This window comes from Copadichromis virginalis, linkage group LG4 (assembly GCF_057382275.1).
Source record: "Copadichromis virginalis isolate Kocher_CV1m ecotype Utaka linkage group LG4, C_Virginalis_male_GT1.1, whole genome shotgun sequence".
Lineage (NCBI taxonomy): Eukaryota > Metazoa > Chordata > Actinopteri > Cichliformes > Cichlidae > Copadichromis > Copadichromis virginalis.
Window position 1 is genome coordinate 14,373,459 of NC_140621.1, and position 19,063 is coordinate 14,392,521.

Sequence of the window (19,063 nt, forward strand, 5' to 3'; positions counted from 1 at the left end):
CTGGCAATGATTTGCTTTCTTGCATTTTCCCCCATTTTCTTGACACATGCTCGTTGGTTAGATGGTGTAGAAAGTTAGATTATCTGCGGCTGACTAGTTCCAGATATGCTGGGCTTTGCTGCATTAGTTTAGAAAATAAAACATTAATCTCTGTGAGGCTGTGATATTGAAACCAAGCGGAAACTCTCTTTGTGTCTGAGTCTTTGTTTCCATCCTCATGACCTCATGAATGATTAACCGCACTCTCTCCACACCAGACTCCGATTCAGAGGAGCACACTTCTGCTCGAGGGGGCTGGCCCCCTCTCTCAGGGACGCGCTCCCACGGCAGCCTGCCCAGGAAGAGGCGGTCTACTTCATCGCCGACATCCCTGCTATCCAGTGAGAAATCTCTGAAGAAGAAACACAAGCACTTATCCCTACTGCTGGAGGAAGCGGGCCTCAGCTCCTCTGACGACTCCTTCGACCAAGGTTACTGACCAAATCTTAGAGCTATTCGCCGCTTGCTGTCGAGTCAGACATCACTGTGTCTTAGAGCTTGTGTCTTAGTTTGGTCTTCACTAAGGCAGCTTTTTTTGGGTTTTTTTTTATTAAGACTGTGCTTTTGCTTGACGATCTCTACCTCTCTCGCTGCTGGCCTCTCTGCAGAGTTGCCATATTTTTTTAAAACAAATGTTTACTTATTTCTACGGTGTTTTTTAATGCCTGGATTGCAAACTGTTTTGTAGCATTTGTACATTGAACATTTTGTGAATTGTGAATTTTTCGCCCCCTCATAAAATTGTATTGCAGTTTGACATCTATAAGCTTTATTAAAGGTGTTGATTTGATTGCTACAGAATGCAAAGCGCCGTGGTCCTTGTGTCTGCTTCATCTGTCTGTCCGTCTCTGTCAGTACGTCCAGCTGCCCAAGTGCACCTCACACATCCTTTGAAGTGCTTTGTTCGTCAAATATCCCTGTGGATAGCTGGAAAATGGCTGTTCTGCTTAAGGGTTCACACTTGGAAAGCTAGAAGATGAATTCAGAGCACACAGAGCCCAGTCTGTTTGGACAGATAATTTCCTTGCTGCGCTTTTAAACGGTCATAAAATAGATGTGTAATGCTAGTGTTAGTTGTCGTGCTTCACTTTTGTTTTTAGACTAACGCTTCTTGAGCATGTGGCCTGGTGTTTGACGTTTTTGGGGGAAAAATGACCCAAGAGTGATTTTGGGATATTTGGACAATAGAGCTCCTCCTGTGTGTCTACTAAACCTTCAAATAACCCTTTTCCCTTTACGTTGCTGTCTCCGACACCTTGCTCTGTCCTCTCACCTTTGACCCCCACCCCCATCCCCTTCCTGCCCTACTCATGATGCTTTTAAGTGTCTCAGCCTGTTCCATGTGCTTGTGCTGCTGCTACTGCGACATTACAGAAGCTTGGCGAGGACTAGCGCAGCCTTGAGCCTACACTACCGCGCCATGGCCATTCTGCGCTGTGGCTAAAGCTTTGCTTAAGCTATACTGGGCTAAGGCCAGGCTACGTTACGGCTAGGCTCTCGCCGCTGCGTTGCCCTGCCCCACCCTGTCTGAGGCCACACCCCTGTCACCTGCTCTGTAAGTAGGATGTGCCCCTCCCTCAATTTTATTATTGACTAACATGGACTATGCTGAAATTGAAATGCCTACAGAGAATATTAACTTTTTGGGGGGGAGGGGTTTTTTTTTTTTTTTTTGTTTTGTTTTTTTTATTGTTCACACAATTTGGAGCTCTAGCGGTAGCCATGGTTACCCCCACCTACCAAGTTAATGTCTACTGATGGCTTGTAAAAGTTTAAAGAGACACATTTGGTGTTGGTTTGGAACAGAGGATATAACCATGGATAATTAAACCACATAAGGGGCCTCACAGGGCTGTCCTCTCAGTGCCTGCTTGTCCTAACGTCTGTCTGCTACTGTTAACGCACCGTGGATTCACAGTACAACATGTGCACCAGATTTGGTTCCTAAAAGTAACTGTTAGAGCCTCGAAACAAGTCTTTAAATGTTTTCATTCTTGTCTCGAGCTGCAGTGAAAGTAAACTGTACAATTAATTGGGGTTAAAGCCTAAAAACCCTGCAGTGACCGGCAGGTATGCTCCAGGGAAACCTGACAGCACAGTCACCTCTGATTCTTCTTAGAACTGAGGCTTTGAACACAAAAATCCAGAACCACTTGATTTTCAGCCTAGTGATGAGTTTCCTTTCCCTAACATTTTTTTTATAGTTCTGTGCTTTAGCATCACTTAAATCCCAAAGTTATAGCCTTTTAATAATTTTACAGCTCTTAAATGTACTGTGTATCCACCCTCCATGTTAACACTAACCCCCTCTGTTCATGAACTGCTAACTGCCAGCTACATGCAGCTAACAGCCACTATGCTACACTCTGAGTGTGTGTGTCTCTTTGTGTGCTCTTCTGGCTTGTCAGAGGAGGAGGAGCAGCTTTTATTTTATTTCCATGATGTTTTTGAGTGTTTTTATTTTTCCAATAATAAATAATATCCCAGTCAGCTCACGCGGGTCTTACTGACTTTGTGGGGACCTTAATCTGTTTCACCACTTACATTATGGGGACATAACTACTTAATGGGACCTCATGATGCAATGAATACATTTGAAAGTAAAGTGATGTTTTCAGGATAGGTTTAGGTTGGGATTAGGTTCAGGCAAGCTACAGCTAAGGTTATACGAGATTTCCAGTGTAAGTCAATATAACGTCCTCTGAAATCAGCTGTGGTGTGTGTGTGTGTGTGGGGCTCAGATGCATGTTTATGGTTGATTTTTCTTGCTGTTGCTTTCTCGTGCAGCTTTACATAAAGGCGGGCTGCGGCAGTTCAGACAGTGGATCTCCTCTCTCTCCACTGTTGTTTCTCTCCCGCCTACACGTGTGTGTGTGTGTTTATGTGTACTTGTGTAGACACATAGTTAAAGATCCGGGCTGCTGCAATAGCGGTGTTATTTCTTTTGTTAATTAGCCCTCTCTGTGGTGCACTCTCTCTGCAACAGTAGGAAGCGATCTGACCTTTGGTCCAGACCTCCTGCCGTGAACACATTTGTCTCTGAGCTGGAAATCTTTTCTCTGATGCAGAAACCTCCGAGGACGAGGAAGAGTCGGATTCAGACAACGACCCCGGTTGTGAGGAGAGCGGGCTGGGTCTGCTGGCCAGGTTTGCGGCGAGTGCGCTCCCTGTCAGCTCGGCCTCTTTGAGCCTCCACCACGACAGCAAACACTGCAGCAGGCAAAGCACTCTGGGTAAAAGATCTTACACACAAATGAGCTGTGAACTGATGTGCCCTCTCTCTCTCCTTTTGTTTTAATGCAGACAGACCCGGTTCACTCTGCTTAAACTGATTTCACACATTCCCCCGATGGCCTTTAACTCTATTGTGGTTTTTTTGTGGTTGAGCAGATTCACCACCTGAGCATTCGTTCAGGATTTTCTTATTGATTGAAGGTTAAATTTTAATTCATTTCTAATTGTCACAGCAAGGGTGTGTGTAACGATTCACCCTTGAATTATGTATTAGTTTCAAACTGATCAATACTCCTATTCACAGAGTTATTGATTTCAGGCAATCTACCACTTCAGTTCGTTAATGACTGGATGTTTATGGGAGGAGTCTAGTTTTATGCATGTGCGAGAGATACATAGGAAGAGTTTTTACCATCATATGACCCTCTCCTCACCTCCTACAGGTTCAACAGAGTGCGAGTGGTCAGACTCTGGCTCGGACGTGCGGTTAAGGAAGTTCCCTTCTCTGCTGCACGGAAAACGCTCCGCCCCCGAGCTCCCCCTTTTGCCACCAGCGACCCGCCGTGTTGACCAGAGTAGCCCCACCAAGCGAGACGAGGCGCTGCAAGTCAAACGCAAACCTCTGCCCAAATTACGCCCTACGCCTCGCTCACCCCGGAGATTTAGTTTAGACCTCGCCAGCAGCTCTGGGTTCGGAGGTTTCAGCGAGGATGAGGGCTGGAACCGCCGACGCAGCGAGAGGATTTTTCTCCACGATGCCACGGTTTCAGCCTCCACCCCTTCCACCAGTCAGAGCTCCTCGTCCTCCTCCACCAGCTCAGCCCCACCGCTCACACCGAAGGCCGTCTCCAGACCGAAGCCCACTCAGCCCAGCAGAGACGGGAAAGACGTGGTGAAAGTATGTCAAGAAGTCACTGAGCTGTTACCGGCTCAGACTGAACAGCAAAATCACACCTTTTCCCCCTCTCTTCTCACTCCACATCTTTTCTACTATCTTTTCGCCCCCTTGTTCAGACTCCTGCTCCCTCGCATCCTTTTTTTCTATTGCAATGTTTGCTAGTGTGTGTGTTTAGGAGTGTATGTCAGAGCGCCAGCAGGGTTTCCTTTACTTCAGTCATTGCAGCACTCCCCTGCTGTCTGTGGCGTGTTGCTGACAAGAAAGGACGACTGCAGGCGGCTTGGATGCACCCCTCCCCCCCGTGTGTGTGTGTGTGCGCGTGTGTGTGTGTGTGTGTGTGTGTGTGTGTGTGTGTGTGTGTGTGTGTACACAATGTGATTCTGCCCAACAGAGCCTCGGTGACATAATTTATTCATATGCATGTTTTTAACTGTGTTGTAAAAACAGAAAAAGAAGCTGAAGGACTCTCCTCTGCCTGTGAGCCCGTCCACTCTGTGCAGTCCAGTCACAGACAGCCCTGCACCGCTGAGCCTCAGCCTGGCACGTAAGAGTCAACCAAAACCCAAGACCAAAGCCAGAGAGGTCAGTATGATGATAAATTTGCTGCAAAGATGCAAACTTAATTATGCTGACAAGGACAAAGCCAGATCTTTAAAGTTATTGGACCTAATAGTGCAAAAGGTACTTTGAGGCTTGGCGTGTGTGTGTGTGTGTGTGTGTGTGTGTGTGTGTGTGTGTGTGTGCAGTATCAAAAGGTCTTCAGAAACAAACTAATAGCTTGTGTTGGATTTAACACTTTTGTTTTGTTACTGAGGGGAAAGAGTAAACCTAATTGTGTGATTTCTGCCAAAGTGTTGTATTTCTCACCATCTGCCGCCAGACAAAACTTGAGTTTGCCTTGGAAAAGGAAGCAGAAGTGTGTGCAGGGCTCTTTGTGCTGGTGGAGATCGTTTATTCGACAGCATAAGTGTTGTAATATGCTACTGTTTGTGTGTGAAAAGTTCATTTGTGGTGTGTCAGCCTGGTGATTTGGTGGAGTGCCACAAGTCAACATTAAGTAGAAAAGCCACTGTGTCGCAGGGGGAATCACTCTTGTTCCACAATAATTTGATTGTAAGGAAAATAACATCATCACGGTTTTTTGGGAATCTAATCAAATCTGCTTGTTTGTGTTGCAGCCTTCCAGGGGTGCGGTGAGCCGGCTGATGGAGAGCATGGCGGCAGACGAAGACTTCGAACACAACCAAGACAGCAGCTTCAGCGAGGACGAACTCCTCCCAGCACGAAGCAGCAGCGTGTCAGAGAGTGCCTCGACTCCCGGTCAGTGCCCGCAGACTCGAACCTCAGATTGTCACACATGCTAAAATGATAGCATGTATATTTATTACTGTTTGGGGTGGTGTTGTGTTCAGCTCCAGTGCAGTGTGTGCTAGATAAGGACTCTCTGGTGGACGGACTCAGAGTATTGATCCCGATGGACGACCAGCTACTGTACGCAGGACATGTGAACACTGTACACTCCCCTGACATGTGAGTACGCATTAGCAGACTTGTAAGTAGAGGGAAAAACATGTGACACGTTTGAACACCTTCTTAGCTTAGCATAAAAGTTTGAAGCGAGCTTTCTCAGTAAAAGTTGTAAACACAAGAAAAGCCTAAAAGTTCATGCTGTCCATCACGTTGTCCAAAGTCGTCCAGTGGCCCGAATTGGGATCTTTACCAGGCCAATTCTTGCCCTCGGGCCTTATGTTTGACAGCCCCTGCTTTAACCACACACATGCATTCACACAAACATGGAAAAACATGACATTTCACTGATGAATTTTTGACCCACTCCCACTGTCGACATGAAATTTCACATCTGTGTTAATTTGGATCCTGTATGGTTATGTTAGACAGATATTTTTGACCCTGTGGTTGTTCTTGCTACAAATAAGTACCACCAAAACCACATTTTGCCACAATGACACTCACACAAAGTGAAAACAATAGTAAAGAGAGTGGGTTCCTCTATCTGCTACACTTCAAGCTCTATCAAGATATGGCCTAAGCTCTGGTTCTGACAAAGAGACCACTCACACTACCAAGAACGCTGCTGTGGCTCAGGAGACTGTCTGACAGTGTTGTTTAAAGCAATGACCCTTGCTCGATGACCCCAAGCTTTTGACCAACTCCCCTTTTCCCACAGATACAGTGTGGTGGTGGAGGGGGAGCGAGGAAACCGACCGCACATCTACTGCTTGGAACAACTACTCCAGGAGGCTGTGAGTATCTATGTGAAATATGTGAGGTGTAAAGAGTAGCAAAAATAAAAGTATTGTGTTCATATGCAAAGGGAAGTATGAAATAGTTTGATGCTTTAGCTTGTCATATAAGAGTTCCTACTTCTGTGTGTACAGATCATTGATGTGAAGCCTCCATCCGTGCGCTATCTCCCTGAGGGCACCCGCATCGCTGCCTACTGGAGCCAGCAGTACCGCTGTCTTTACCCCGGCACTGTTGTCAACGGTGCGACAAGAGCACAAACAGCCACCACTTCAATGATAGGATTCATAAGCAAGTTACATTGTTGCCAGCAGCACAAACAAATGCAAACGATCTTAGCAGAGCTGCACTTTCATTGTAGGGATGTTACTGTCTTGGAGATTGTAAAGGAAACGTAACTGGTCTGGATTCTGTTCTTGACTTCAGATCGAAACATGCTACATCAGCCCTTTTTAATCTAATCTAACCAGATACAATCGTTCCTGCTGACCTGCGCATTTTCGTTTCTTCCAAACAGGAAGTTCAGACATCGATGAGAATGACGATCTCATCACGGTGGAGTTTGACGATGGCGACACGGGCCGCATCCCTCTCTCACACATCAGACTGCTGCCGCCAGACTACAAGATCCACTGTGAGCACGAAATATGCACACAACACAGTGTGAAAGGTTTAGCACCAGAGACACTCAGATTAGTCTTGGAGAATGAGAAGGGGGAGTAAAGGGGAGCAGTGAGAAAAACGGGGACCATGAAGCACATTGCTCCCTAAAAAAACTGAACATATTTAATGATCACTGAGTCCTAATCCCCATGTTTCTCTTTGGGAACTTGTAATAAGCAAGGTGCTTCCAACACTTCCTGAGGGGATGAAGACAATAGAGTGTATGCTCATACATAACAGTATCCTAAACATCTTAGCCCAGTTTGCACATTGCAGACAACCAACATGAGCCCCCAGCCCCCTGAAATCTCCTGCATTCATTATTAAAAGTGTGAAAAGCACAAACTTTAAACCCTTGTCTTCTTCTGTAAAGGTGCCGAACCATCCCCGGCTCTGCTCGTGGCCAGCTGTTCCAGGAGGAGGGTCCGCAAATGCAGCAAAGAGGGTAAAGAGGCGGGAGCAAAGCCAGAGGAGACCACACCCAAGATCAAGGGAAAACCTGGTCGCAAACCCAAACCCAAACCAGGTGAGCCAAACAAAGTACTAATACCATCACATTGTCTCGAACTCCTCAACTTTCTGCTTTACTCTGATAGAAAACTTTTATTCCCAAAGCTGAATGTCTCTGCGTACATTTTTACATGCTTGAGACTTTTTGTTTATCAGAGATAATAACAGAAACACTTCTGTGTGGTTTCTTTCTGCATTTATGAGAGAGGCCACTTTCGATGAGTCACGTTTTTAAAACAACAGAACCAGCAAAAATAGCTTGAGGTTCAGAAGTGTCAGACATCTCTAGTTTGACCATGTGTGTCATCTCTGATGTCAGTTTAATGAATTTACTGAAACTGCTGCTGTGCTGTTCTGTGAAGCTAGCAGCCCGTAGCTTTAACTGTAATAAAAAGCACACCGCTTGTCCGATTTGCTGACGCTGCCACGTTTTGACTGGGTAAGCAGTTCTTAGATGTAATATTTTCATTTTAGAAACGTTTGCTTGCTGATCTGTCTACCCTGCTCAGCATGACGAGCTGCAGACCACAAAAGTCACGAAGCCACACAATGGAAATGTCAGCAAATGCGGAGTAAAGCAGGAAATAAAATTACATTTGTATTGTTTTTCCTCTTTTCCCCACAGAGAGCTCCATGAACTCAGACGGTCGGGAGAAAGCTGATCCTCCACCTTCCTCCACCCAGCCAGTTGAAAGACCCCAGGCTCCAGCCAAGCCCGCCCAGGAGCGACCCTCCTCTGTCCAGAAACCAGCTCAGGAGAAACCCCGCCCTGCATCCCGGCCAACACTGGGAACCCAAACAAAACCAGGCCGAAAGAGCTCCGCTACATCCCCAACAAGCAGCCCTACGCTTTCCAGTCCAGTGCCCAGGAAGAGCAGTCCGGCGCAGCCTCCAGCTTCTAAAGCAGCTCGTTCTCTCCCTCCCTCGCTCTACCCCTCCACCTACGGTAAGGTCCTGACTGTGGATCTGTACAGCGAGCCAAACCTCAGCTCGTACAACAGCCAGCGCAGAGAGAGGGAGAATAACAGCAATGTCAGTCCTACTGCAAACAGGCCAATGTCTAGGCCCAGTATAACTGCTTCGTCTACTGCATCCAAGCCTGCTGCGTCATCCACACCCAGACCTACTTCTAGTTCCTCGCCTAAAACCAAACCCTCCTCAGACCATCACAGCAGCTCTAGACCCAGCCTAAGCTCGGGACTCATGCCCAGCCCCATTTCTAGGCTGTCAGCAGGCAAAACCAGCTCTTCTCTGACTCCCAGACCTTCATCATCATCTTCAATATCGTCATCCTCGGCTCCCAGACCTAAAATCAAGATGCCGTCCGACCAGCTGTCGTCCAGGCCGAGCTCCATCTCCAGGCCCAAGACCAGCTCTGGGCAGGGTGATGTGAGGCGGAAGTCTCTCTCCGCAGAGCCCCTCGTGAAGCTTGACCACGAAGGAGTCACCTCCCCTAAAACTAAGAAGACGAAGGCTCTGATGTTGCTGGAAGGTCGTGAAGTTAGGCGAGACCACACCCCCATTAGCACAGCCACAGCCAATCAAAAGCTACTAAAGCCTAAAGTGAGAGCTCCGGGTAGTGAGACTGGTGTGCCAGACAAGGACTCAACCTACAAAGCTCCAATGATGGCTAAGGAGAAGGCAGACAGTCGTGGAGGTAGAGGACAGGAGGTGGACACAAGAGAGGAGAAAGGTAAAAAGGAGGAGAAAAAGGAGGTGGAGAAGAGGGAGGGAAGAAAGATGAAAGAGGAATCTCAGAGCAGCAGCAGCTCAGACTCGGAGGAAGAAGGAGAGAAAGGGAAAATCAAGAAGAAGAAGAAGAAATGCACCTCAAGCTGCTCTTCATCGTCTTCATCCTGCTCTGGTTCTTCCTCATCTTCTTCCTCATCGTCATCTTCATCATCATCTTCGTCGACTGACGACTCCTCCTGCAGCTCAGATGAAGAGAGGACTCCTACACCTCCACCAGCCTCAGTCCAGAAGCCTCCAGAACAAGATAAACCTAAAGAAGAAGCAAAAGAAGAAGAAGAGGAGGAAGAGGAGGTGAAGAAAGAGGTTGAGGTGAAAATGGAGGAGGAAGAACTGTCTCCACCACCGCAGTCTCCCTCCCCTTCAACCTCTCCAACAGCTGCTGCTCCTGCTCCCTCTAAACCGGCTAAGCCAGCCACCGGAAAGGGCTCCGGACAAAGGGGTCGTCCTCCAAAACCAAAGCCCAGTGGAGGAGAGGGGAAAGCGGGGAGGCCAAAGAGGAGAGAGGGGGTCCACCTTCCCACGACTAAGGAGCTGGCTAAACGTCAGAGGCTTCCAAGTGTGGAGAACAGGCCCAAAATTTCAGCTTTCCTTCCTGCACGACAGCTCTGGAAGTGGTTTGGGAAACCCACTCAGGTGAGGAGAAAAATCTTTTTCTATCATGTAGGAAAAAAATTAATGAAATGTAGATATCGCTCTTTTCACTCTGTGACCAACATGTCCTTTGTGGCCCCTCCAGAGACGCGGTATGAAGGGCAAGGCAAAGAAGCTCTTCTACAAAGCCATTGTGCGTGGCAGAGAAATGATCCGCATCGGGGACTGTGCAGTGTTCCTGTCCGCCGGCCGCCCCAACCTGCCCTTCATCGGTCGCATCCAGAGCATGTGGGAGTCCTGGGGCAGCAACATGGTGGTCAGGGTCAACTGGTTCTATCATCCAGAGGAGACGAACCCCGGCAAGAAACTCACAGACAAGAAGGTAGAAGTTTGTGCTCAACACTGATCAAAGGTTTATAAAGAAAGACAGCGTTAATGTACTACACTTTTTTTCTTTTTTTCTTTTCTTTTTTATATAGAGGTTTATAAAAATGTGTAAGTGTTTGAGGAGCTTCCAGCTTTGTGTCCTAAGTGTAAGATTGCTTCCTCTGCAGAACTGGGATCAGATATGCGGTCAGTCTTTACCAGCAGCTCTGCACTCTTCCATCCAGAGGAAAGACTTTATGGAGGTGAGGAAAAGTTTTATCTCTGAATTTCAGACTTCATATTCTACTGCTGCTTATTCCAGTATGGGCAAACTGACAAAGTGTACTTAAATGGATTCACAACCAGGAAAAATACAACTGAATACAGCCATAAATAATCCTGTTGGTTGGAAAAGGAAAACTTCATACAGTGTTCTTTCTTATTTGTAATAAAATAACTTTCTATAAAAAAAAATTCACTACTATTTGGTCTTGCTACATGTTTTGCATGCTAGTCTTGAGCCACTGCCGATCTGTATTAGCCAGAACACAATGTTTAACACCAGCTGTAATCCCAAAGCTAGTCCATTTTAGCTAGCATGCTAACACTAACTTTCTTTGCTACCTCACTGTAACTGAGAGATCAATAATAATCGTTTTTTTAGGACAAAATAAAATGGCACTAGAAAGAAAAGACAAGTTATATAATAACTCACCGTCACGGCAGATGGCTCCCCCTCCCTGAGCTGGGTCCTCTAGGAGGCTTCTTCCTGTCAAAAGGGAGTTTCTCCTTCCCGCTGTCACAAAATACTTGCTCAAACGGTCTGATTGTTAAGGTTTTCTCTCTATTATTGTAGAGTCTTAACCCTTAAGTCTAGCATGAGCCACTGCTGAACTCAATAACGGACAAGTATTTGATTCTTGGGCTCTTAGCTGTAGAAGTAGTGGCTCGTTTTCTTCAGTCAGGGTGATGAGCCTTTGTTGTTATTTACCATTTATGTGTTAGTGTTGACTTGTCTGATGAATGTGGGCTACAAAAGCAGTAAACACAGCCTGTGTCTATCGCAGCGCGCCCTCTACCAGTCGTCTCACAGCGACGAGAACGACGTGCAGACGGTCAGCCACAAGTGCCTGGTGGTGAGCGTGGAGGAGTACGAGCAGATGACCCACACTCGCCGCTACGCCGACAGCGAGGACCTCTACTACTTGGCCGGCACCTACGAACCCACCACGGGGATGATCTTCAACACCGATGGAGTTCCAGTCATCTGCTAAAAAAAAAAAGAAAAGAGAAACTCACTACGAGTTGATAAAACCAAATTGTGACCCGGCTTACTTTGGACCTCACTGGGAAGGAGTCAGTACCCAACCTGTCAAATCACTGATTTTCACTGGCGGTGGATCTTTTCACAGACTCCATGAACAGAACTGCTCTGAAACACTTTAAGTAAAACAAAAAAAAGCAAAAAATTAAGAAGACAGTCATGAACAGCTACTACTACAGAAACTGGAGACACTATGTAGACAGTATTAGAAGAAACGCGTCTCTTGAAACATTTGCACACACGAACGTCATGAACACGCTTCTGTTTTCCTTGTTGTGTTCATGGGAAAGCTTTTCGAACACGCATGAACACTTCGGTCTCCTTTTACAAGTAAATGCACCCTGTCTAAAGAGACACACGTACGCTCACACGTGCACAAAAGCAATGTAAATACAGACGCCATGTGACACAGTTATATAGAGGACAATAATGAGTGTTTTTATTTTCATCTAATAGATTTATGTCCGAGTACTTTTTTTCTAAAGAGGTAAACAGTCAAGAAGCTTTAATGAACTGTGAATGAAGATGCAGGAGATGCAGGCCTGTGTCAGTCTGTCCACCCCCAAACCTGCCCCCCACCCACCCACACACGCTCCGGCTAAACGGACAGACGGACCCCGCTGGTGTGATGTTGTGATTATGTTGCTGTGGTGATGTTACAGTCATGTTACAGTTATATAAATGTATCTACAGAACAGCAGGAGCGACAGACAAAGAGAGAAGGAGATGCACAGAGAGAGGTAGACTCCTCCTTACCAGAGAGCACCTAAAAAAAAAAACACTTAAAAATCTATCTGTCTTTAATTTAAACGCCCCTCCTCCTTCCACACAATCCCCCTTGACAATCCTAACTTGGGCAGACAAAACTGCCCGTGTGCTTCTAAAAACTTCCTGCTCCCTCAGAGACTCAGGCTAAAGAGAGAGGAAGGATCTTGTACTATTAAAAGCACTTCTCATTTTCATCTTTGAGCTCCTTGTTTTTAAAGAGGGGGGGAGACGAAAAATCCACCCCGAAAACACGCAAACACTAGAAAACAAAAGCAGCTGCTGTGGAAGTGTGCTGCATTTTGTTGTTTGCCCGCTTTGTTTCAACGCTTGGAGAAGTGGACCCCAAAGGAGGCGCAGACATGAGATGTGGTGCCTTAAAGGCCTGTCTGGATATTTTTTTTTTTAAATAAAAGCATCCTGGGAAATGTAGGCCACCTCTCTTTTTACTTTACAAACAAAACGGGTAACCAAGAAAAAAATAAACCACAACACTTGATGAAAAAGGAGATCTGTGAATGTACTGCACGATATAAGCTAATGTATCAGCAGTGCAGGATTCCCAATGGGTGGATTTTTTTCCCTCCTCCTCCTTTGTTTTTTTTTGGTTTTGTTTTTTTATTTAGGGTTGTGAGCGCTGCAGCCGGTCTGAGAAGCATCAAGGTCATGCCTCTGATATTCGCCACGGAGCTGCCAGCACTCGTTAGATCAACATAATTCAGTTTTAACACTCCTCTTCCGCAGTCTGCAGCGTTTGCAACCTCCAAATGTCCTGCGCTTGGATGCATCTTATTTTATTCTTTACTTTTGCTTCCGCTGTTTTATGGATGTTCATCGTTTTAGCCTCTTTAATCACATTTTGCCCTCCAAGCAATCATCTTTAACAAGAGTGCACTTTGAATGAGCTCCGCTGCAGAGGAGAGTCTTGTATGTTTTCTTAAAGTATTTACTACCCCCCCCCCCCCCCCCCCCCCCAAAAAAAAAAAAAACTCCCGCCGCTGTCACCGTCTCTTCTCTGCACGCCACCGTTCCCCCGTCAGAAACAAGCAGCGACACATTCGTCTTGTTTTGACGTTGTTGTTTTTTTTTTGTTGTTAATTCTGTGTGCCTCGTTTCACCGTTTTTTAGTGGGAGACTGTTGAATGTCGTGCTCAGGATTGTGAGCATTTTGAGAGGCCTTACTCTCCCAGGCCTTATGATGATGATTATGATAATTCGCCAAATCTTTTACACCCCCCCCCCTCCCCCCCAAGTCCTGCACCTTCAGGAGGAATAATCAGATATGCTCCCAGTCTGCTGGGAAAACGCCTTCTTTATGATCGTGTTTTGGTTTTGCAACCTATCCAACCGACCCGGAGCTCTTAACAGACTTACTTTGTTGTGTATAATTTGTATTGGATATAACCGTATCTTCTGCATACAGTATATCAGTGTATGTATACATGCAGTGTATGGTAGCTGTATGCTGTATAAACATGTAGGTTTTAAACATGTTGCCCTCTCTGCTTTGCTGCAGAGTTTAAAAATTGTCTTGTTGATATTCAATAGGTTTAATATTTTCTACTCTTGTTGAGCTCTTATGTCTAGATTTGTCTAATTTTTATCGTACCCTATATATCATGTTTTAAGTCACTCTGGAGGACAACCCCACATGTCCCTGTTGTTAATGTGGCAGCAGTGCCAGCACAGTAACAATTCCATATGCATTTATATATATATATAATCCAGATGTGATAGCCACAGAGTAAAAGAGAAAGTTTGATAATGTGCTGCTAGTTTATTGGTATTTAAAAAAAAATGAATCGGGTACAGAGTGAGTCCATGTGCCACTTTCTGAGATTGCTAACATCTTATCTGCTAAAGCCCCACCTGCTCCTGTCGGTTCATTTCAGACTAAAACTCGATGCATTTCCGCAGATAAACGTTTTTAAATGACAGGCAGGCCGAAAGTGTCTCGGCTCGTTGGCGTTTGGATGTGTGGGAGCATCGTGGATACACAGGTCGCACCGGTGTTTGCAGAGTGAACAAGCTCCGTATTAAAGTGCCCGTTATGAATGTTTGTTTACCCCTGGAGCTGCTCAAGCACTTTTTTCTGTGTGTGTGTGTGTCTGTGTGTGCGTGTGTGTGTGTGTGTGTGTGTGTGTGTGTGAAGGACAGAGGTAAGGAGACTGATAAGACATCAAGCTCTTATCTCCTGCTGTCACCACACACACACACACACACACACACACACACACTCTTACACACCCTTGTAACCCTTAAAGGTGTGTTTTCTTGCCTTCCAATCTCTATTTGCCCCCCCCCCCCCCAAATCTCCATCCAAAGCCCAGCCTTAGGCCTTCATACAGGGTCCAACACAAACACAGACACACACTTATTCCCCGTTTCGCCTTCAATTTTTCTTTTTGTTTTTATTTTTTAGGTCATACATTTTAAGGGTCTGACTTTGTATATGTTCTGTTCATCATTGTTTGTCTTATTTCGGCTTTGTACTTGATTATTTGCTGTGATTGCTTTTTTGCATCCCCCTCCACACCCCCACACCATTTTTTTTTTTTTTTTTTTTTTTTTTTTTTTTTTGCACGTTTCTGTCCCCCCCCCCCGGCTTCCCCTCTCTGAACAATCGTCCACGCCTCTCAAGCAATACTGCTGACTGGCACTGGGAGCTAGCTGCTAGAGAGAGAGAGGAATGGGAGAGAGCGAGCAAAAGAGAGAATGAGAGAGAGAGAGAGAGAGAGAGAGAGGTGGACTGGAGGCTGGTTCTTCGTCTGCTGTTCCTTCAGTATCGTTATCGTCCTGTTACAGAAAAGATTATTTTGAAAATAAATAGAAAAATCATCTAAGTTTTGTAAATGATCCTTCACTGTCGGGGGGAGAAAAAGCTATCAGAATATACTTTGTACACATGTCTAATCTTGTAAAAAATGCAAAAAGAATACATTTTAGAGAGAAATCTGAAACCTGATATATTCTGTCACCCTATACTGTATGTGTAAGGAACTGTTCTTTTTTTCTCTTTTTTTACAGACAGCAACCACGTTTATCAGTGTTTCTTTGAAATTGTTTTAGTAACTCAATATTTTATAGGCAATCAATAAACAGATGGAACTGTATGTCTCTGACTCTCTGATTTGAAAACAGTGTTTTTCATTTGACTAAAGGTGCAGACGCTCGTGTTCTGGAGCTGTTTAATGTTTTCTGACAAATTGATTCATTTTTAGAAACTTAGTTCATTTACAAAGCATAGCAACAGGCACTGCTTCGTGGAAGCTGCCATGTTGTCCCGCCATCTTGAATACGGTGGCCAAAAGGGACATCACAGTTCAGGTTAGGCTCGAGTGATTTGATTACATTCTCACATCGAGTATTTTTTGCTAACATCCACTTTAAAGAAAGTTTTACTAACAGCGGCATTTACTCACAGAAACATTCAGGATGTCCTCAACAACTCACCTCTGTACCTCTGTCACCACCATCGATACCAGTTCAGTATCAGTATTGGAGTCCTTTCCCATAGTTTTACAGCCTCCTCCGTGGTAAATAGACATGAATGCTTTTTACCTGGCATATTGACACCTGAGGTAAACGGTGGGCTGATGGCCTACCCAGATAGCAAAATAATCCAGGACAGATCTGATGCAGAGTCACGTTTCTCCAGAGTACACTCCCTACAGATAAACAGTGGCCTGAGTTTTTAATAAAAACTAATAATAAAAATATTTAATTTTTTAAATTTCTGGTTACCTGCTGAGTGCTGATATTATTGAAATACTGTTTTTTTTTGTTTTTTGTTTTTTGTTTTTTACACAAACAGTAATAGAAACACGACGGCAACCCGTGGTAATTATGCGATACAATCTAAATGTAATATTGTGACTAAACCATGTTTGTCCTACAGTGGCCACCTTATATAGGATTATGCACTTAAATTAGAGGGGTAAGAAAACAAAACTTAGTTGACTGCAATCTACTGACATCTAGTAGTGAGATTTTATACACTGTACCTTTAACATTTTTTCCCTCTAATTCTGCTGCTTTTTGATTGCACATATTTGGAAACACCACTGAAAACAAAAACAAAAAAAAAAGCAATTCATGTTCCACTTGCTGCCCATCACATGCTGGCAGGTTAGTTAGTTGCCAAGGTTCCCCCATTATGTGTTCCCCACCTATATTCTCCACTTCCATCTCGTTGCTTTTAATCTCTTGCACACACATTGAGACTGAGTAATGCATGAGTTATACTTCTGCAACGAATCCATAGAGCCTACAGTGTAGCCCATGCAAGAGTTTGAGCTCCTTGTTTTTAAAGAGGGGGGGGGAGACGAAAAATCCACCCCGAAAACACTCAAACACTGGTGCAGTTTGATTGCTCTGTGGAGTTCAAGTGGATCATTTGAAAAAATGGAAGAACTGTCAGAGAATGGATGGATGTAGAGCTCAATTTGGTTGCCAGCCATCTGAATGTCGCAGTAGAAATGGAGACTCAGCCAATCTTCTACTGTCCAACTTTGCTATATGAACTATAGACTCAGTTTGCTGTTCGTGGCTTGCAGGAGCATCATCCGGTGTTGGTTTTCTGCGGTTGTAGTTAATCAGCTTTAGCGTTTGATGTGTTGTGTATTCAGAGATGCTCTTCTGCAAACTGTGGTTGTAACAAATAGTTATTTGAGTTACTGTTCTTTCCTATTGGCTCAAAGCGGTTTGGCTGTTCTCCTTTGATCTCTGACGTCAACCAGAGAATATTTCCTCTTTTTTTTAGACCATCATCTGTAGATCCCAGTAGATCAGCAGTTTCTGAGATACTCAGATAAACTTGTCTGGCGCCAACAACCAGGCCACATTAAAAATCCCAAAACTCACCTTTCTTCCCCATTCTGCTTTGCACTGATTTGCTGCCATGTGACTGCCTGATTAGACATTTGTGTTAACAAGCAGGTGAACAGGTGTAGCTAATAAGTGGCTGGTGACAGTATATATGAGTTCTTTTCTGGTTTTTCAGACTGTAGGTTAAGATAGAAATGGCTGAAGGGCTGCATGTATGCTTAAGTCCTACTCTGCCTTCACCCAATCTGCAGTTGTATGTCAATCAGCAAGGATCTTCAGGCATGCTCTGTTTTCTTTTTTCTTCTTCTCTCTTTTTGTTGTTCTTTTTTCCTGTGCCTGTTTAGTGTGTGTGCGTGTGCACGCTGCTCCTTTAGTCAATAGTGGACTCAATCAGGACTCCATTTTGGCAGCCCAGTAATGAAGCTGTTGGTTGTGATAAAATGGAGGAAAAGTCCAGCTTCCTCCACTGAGCTGCAGAGACGACCACAGGAGACACATTTTCCACCGCTGACCGTTCATGACTGTGCTTTCAAAGAGCTGGTAAAGGTGTGTGTGTGTGTGTTTTGAATTCCTGTGTGTCAGCGTGTAATTAAATCTTTGCTGACATGAAGTGAGTGTGTGTCCCTGCTTCATGGTGAGAGCAGCAGTCAGAGGGGTTCAGACGCCTCTCTGCTTTCCCTTAAGGACCGGCATCAGCATAACACACACACACACACACACACACAGGGCAAGACAGAGAGGTACCAGGCATCCTTAAATACACACTGCATTGCCATACACACCTTCCTGTGGGTGTGTCAGCATGTAGCGCTCTGATTGGACAACAGCACACAAATGGAAACATTCTATTGGCCGAGGCTTCATTGCAGCTTGTGCAGGGGGCAGAAGCGTGTGCGTGTATCTGTGTATGTGAGCGTTTTGAACTCATTACTTCTGAACCTGCTCCCTCTCACCCACCTCCCTCAGCTTCAGGCAGCCTTGCATTTATGTGTGTGTGCGCGTGTCGCACAGTTTCCCAGGAGACAGGTATCTGAGTGAGGGGGCGTTCAAATGCACGCTGAGCACAACAGTTTGAAAGGCTTGTTATTCAGACTGGAGTCTGCCCACAGACTTTCAGAACTCTGTGTTTGTCCTTCAGCTCTCTTTGGTGAAAGAGAAAAGGACATTTCTGCCTTCAGTTCCAGCTCTAACAAAGCGCTTCGCCTCCTTACCTCCACCCCTCTCTTAGTTGTGCTTTTTTCCCTTCCATCTCAAAATGTCTTGCGTCTCTGTGCCGTCGTCGCTCTGCTTCATGGCCGCAAACGGAAAAGGAACAGCTTCACTTTTTTTAACACCTGCCACTGAGTTTCTTACATTTGCGTGGCATTAAAGTGGCTACAATAATCATTTTCATCAAGGCAGCGCATTAAATAGCCACACAGGGATGGACCTGTAGAGCGCTATCACGTGCCTGCTTTGGTTCTTCAGCCTCGCTCTCACCGCTTTCAGCTGCAAAAATCTCCCAAGCTCCACTACGTACATTTCAGCTCTGCACAGCTGACAGATACAGTCAGCCAGCTGGTTTTAGCATTTTAAATAAATAAATCTGGTATTAATCTCAGAAGTTGATGGAGACGAAAAACAGAGGAAAGCAGAGTAAACCTCTGACTTCTGTGCAGTCATCAGGTGGCCCCAAACCCTCCTGAATCACAATGTTTCCCTCATATCAGCTCGACGAGTTTACCAAATATGTAACGACTTGATTACACATGTATATATTACTCCCGATCAGATTCATTGTGCTTCAGGTGACTCCGTGTTTCACGCTTTTGCAAAGCTGCAGAGCTCCA

The 19,063-nt window shown here is 45.2% G+C and overlaps 1 protein-coding gene across 1 annotated transcript in view; it reads left to right on the plus strand.

Moving 5' to 3' along the window:
- The window catches only part of tnrc18 (trinucleotide repeat containing 18), a 46,169-nt gene extending 30,649 nt beyond the window's left edge, over window positions 1–15,520 (plus strand). The window contains exons 17-30 of the mRNA XM_085453730.1: window positions 258–470; window positions 3,108–3,272; window positions 3,717–4,171; window positions 4,619–4,753; window positions 5,350–5,491; window positions 5,584–5,701; window positions 6,360–6,435; window positions 6,571–6,679; window positions 6,954–7,070; window positions 7,473–7,625; window positions 8,235–9,994; window positions 10,098–10,334; window positions 10,507–10,581; window positions 11,386–15,520. Of these exons, the coding sequence (XP_085309856.1) occupies window positions 258–470; window positions 3,108–3,272; window positions 3,717–4,171; window positions 4,619–4,753; window positions 5,350–5,491; window positions 5,584–5,701; window positions 6,360–6,435; window positions 6,571–6,679; window positions 6,954–7,070; window positions 7,473–7,625; window positions 8,235–9,994; window positions 10,098–10,334; window positions 10,507–10,581; window positions 11,386–11,592 (3,962 nt within the window). The 3' untranslated portion in view covers window positions 11,593–15,520. The remainder of the gene's footprint in view (window positions 1–257; window positions 471–3,107; window positions 3,273–3,716; window positions 4,172–4,618; window positions 4,754–5,349; window positions 5,492–5,583; window positions 5,702–6,359; window positions 6,436–6,570; window positions 6,680–6,953; window positions 7,071–7,472; window positions 7,626–8,234; window positions 9,995–10,097; window positions 10,335–10,506; window positions 10,582–11,385) is intronic.
- Window positions 15,521–19,063: the final 3,543 nt, after the last annotated feature.